The sequence below is a fragment of the Argentina silus genome (assembly GCF_951799395.1).
Source record: "Argentina silus genome assembly, chromosome: 19".
Classification (NCBI taxonomy): Eukaryota; Metazoa; Chordata; class Actinopteri; order Argentiniformes; family Argentinidae; genus Argentina; species Argentina silus.
In genome coordinates, this window is record NC_139673.1 from 4,147,489 (window position 1) to 4,149,988 (window position 2,500).

Below are 2,500 nucleotides of genomic sequence, written 5' to 3' on the forward strand. Positions count from 1 at the left end.
TATCCATTTGACTAAACAGTGGGCTGCTATGTAGTAAAGGTAGTATGTATGTAGTCGATGACTTAAAACAAACAAGTAAACAGTCAGCAGTATGAACGTTCAGACAGGGCCTTGGTCTGAACCCTGCAGAGGGGGTTGCAGGGGGTTGTGATGTCAGAGGGTGTGTCTCCAGACATGGACACATTCCAATCTGATAAGCCTGTGGCTCCCTTGCACCCTTCCCTCTGACTCCTACTCCTTCTCTCCTACTCCTACAACTCGATAGATTGAAACAATATGGTCACAACTATACCTAGTTCCTGATACACGACACCCATCAAGTCCTTTTAGATTGAGGAGGGGGAGATAATAACAATAATAATAATAATAATAATAATAATAATAGATTCAATTTAAAAGCGCTTTCTCAGACTCAAGATAGGAGGTAGGGGACAGAGGGAGATTCTGGATTGGAGTGAGAGTGTGCCCGGTGTATGAACCTGTTAGTGAGTACTACGCCCATAGGGTCACAAGGTTCTGGGTGTAGTGTGTGTGTGTTGGCGATATATGTTTGGAGGGATTGACAGACTCCATGTTAACCGTGGGTTTATTATGCTATGCTATTGTGCTAACCCCCGCACAGTCCCTGGCACGGCAGTCATACGGTCTAGACCTTATCTCATGTGATGTAATCAGGGTTAATGATATCAAATCTAGCGGACGAGGCTGGCCCAGATATTCTGATAGCTACAGGGAGGGTCCGTGTCCATTGCCTCAGAGTCTAAGTATGACAATCGCTCACTGCGAGTAAATCTGAAAAATCGCAGCGATTTCACAGCAATCACTATGTCCTGTGCCCAGCAATTATGTTTGTGTCTGAATGTCTGAATGTTTAAACTGTAAATAAATACATGAATAAGGGTGTAACAACTTTGTGCTTTCCACTATTTGGTTAAACGTTTTATCGTGATGTCAAATAGGAGATATTTAAAATCATAAGTTGAGTAATTATAAATCTCTACTCTAGTAATCAACATCCCTGTGAGTGAGTATTTAGACGGTTAAACTGTCCATTTCTCTGTTATAGCTGAAATACAGTAGTACCTATTTCTACTCTACTCTTTACTTTACTTTACTTCTACTTTACTCTTTCTCTACTCTTTCTCTCTTCCCAGAGCACAAGAAAGAGATGAGACCCAAAGAGACAGTGAAAGAGCCAGCCAAGGCCCCTGCCAAGGAACCAGTGAAGGAGACAAGGAAGGAAACAGTGCAGGGTACAGGCAAGGAGACAGTGAAGGAATCTGAGAGTGACTCAGTGAAGCGCTGTCCTTTGATCCTGGGTGTCCCTCGCATCTACATCCAAACCCGCCAGGAGAAACGCCTGCACCTGACCATCGGGGGGCGCGCCTACCTCCTCCCCAAGACCTCCCTGGTCATCAAGTGTCCCGTCAGAAGGTTCCAGAAGTCCTACATCCGCTGGGAGAAGGACGGGCGTCCCCTCCTCAGCTCTAAGCGTCTGGGCGTCACCAAGTCTGGCTCCCTGAAGATCCATAGCTTGGGGATGGAGGACAGCGGTGTGTATGTGTGTGTGGCAGGCCCCACCTATGACACCTTCACCCTCAAACTGATTGGCTCCGATAGCAGGCTGATCGAAAGGCCCTCCGCTGAAAACGAATCTGACCCCAACCCCGACTTGGCCTTGGCCCTCCCTCGCTGTCGCCCTATCCCGTCCATGGAAAATCACAGCATCTCTCTGCTGCCCCCCGGTGGTGTGGAGGGCTCGGTGTTGCAGGGGGCGTACGGGCGGCAGCCCCGGCTGCTGGAGGAGAGGGTGAGCAACATCAGTCTGCAGGCGGAGAGAGGAGAGATCAGCCAGGAGCAGGCCTCTCAGCTCATCTACACACTCCTCACAGAACAGCCTGGAACACAGTCCACTACTGAACAATGGAACAGCTCTAAAGGAGGGCCTGGACATCCAAAAGGTAACATCTTGGGAGTGTCGCCTCTGCTCCCTACCTCTAATGACTGGACAAGGAAGGTGTATTTATGATTGTAGCAGAATGTCATAAAGTTGACCCCAAGTGTAAACTAAAGTTGTGTAGTCAAAACTGTTTTTAAGTACAGCTTACATACAGTCCCTTACTTTGGTAAAGTTAATTGCGATGATGTTTTTCGTTTGTGTTTTTCGATCGTAGACAGGCAACCAAACTGGTCAGAGCGCTCAGCAGAGAGGGTGGTCAGGAGGCCTGTGATCATCAGACAGAAGCAGAACCCGCTGATCACCTTCCAGAGGAACATCAACATCAGCATCGGGAGGACTGCCTTTCTGACCAACGCCACGCGCTTGCTGTTCCTGATCTGCCCAACAGAGGGCGCACCTCAGGCCCAAATCACCTGGAGCAAGGATGGAGTACCACTACAGCGCTCTGACAGGTAAACACTACAGGACAATCAGTGGAGGCTGGTGAAGGTAGAAATCGGAGGACAGTAATGCATGGAGTGAGGAGTGGTATCAAACACA

At 48.4% G+C, this 2,500-nt stretch overlaps 1 protein-coding gene across 1 annotated transcript in view; it reads left to right on the forward strand.

Moving 5' to 3' along the window:
- Positions 1-2,500, forward strand: part of adamtsl3 (ADAMTS-like 3) — a gene marked incomplete at its 5' end in the record, with an annotated part of 110,936 nt that overhangs the window by 89,095 nt on the left and 19,341 nt on the right. The window contains 2 exons of the mRNA XM_083691198.1: positions 1,155-1,961; positions 2,175-2,412. Coding sequence (XP_083547324.1) covers positions 1,155-1,961; positions 2,175-2,412 — 1,045 coding nt within the window. The remainder of the gene's footprint in view (positions 1-1,154; positions 1,962-2,174; positions 2,413-2,500) is intronic.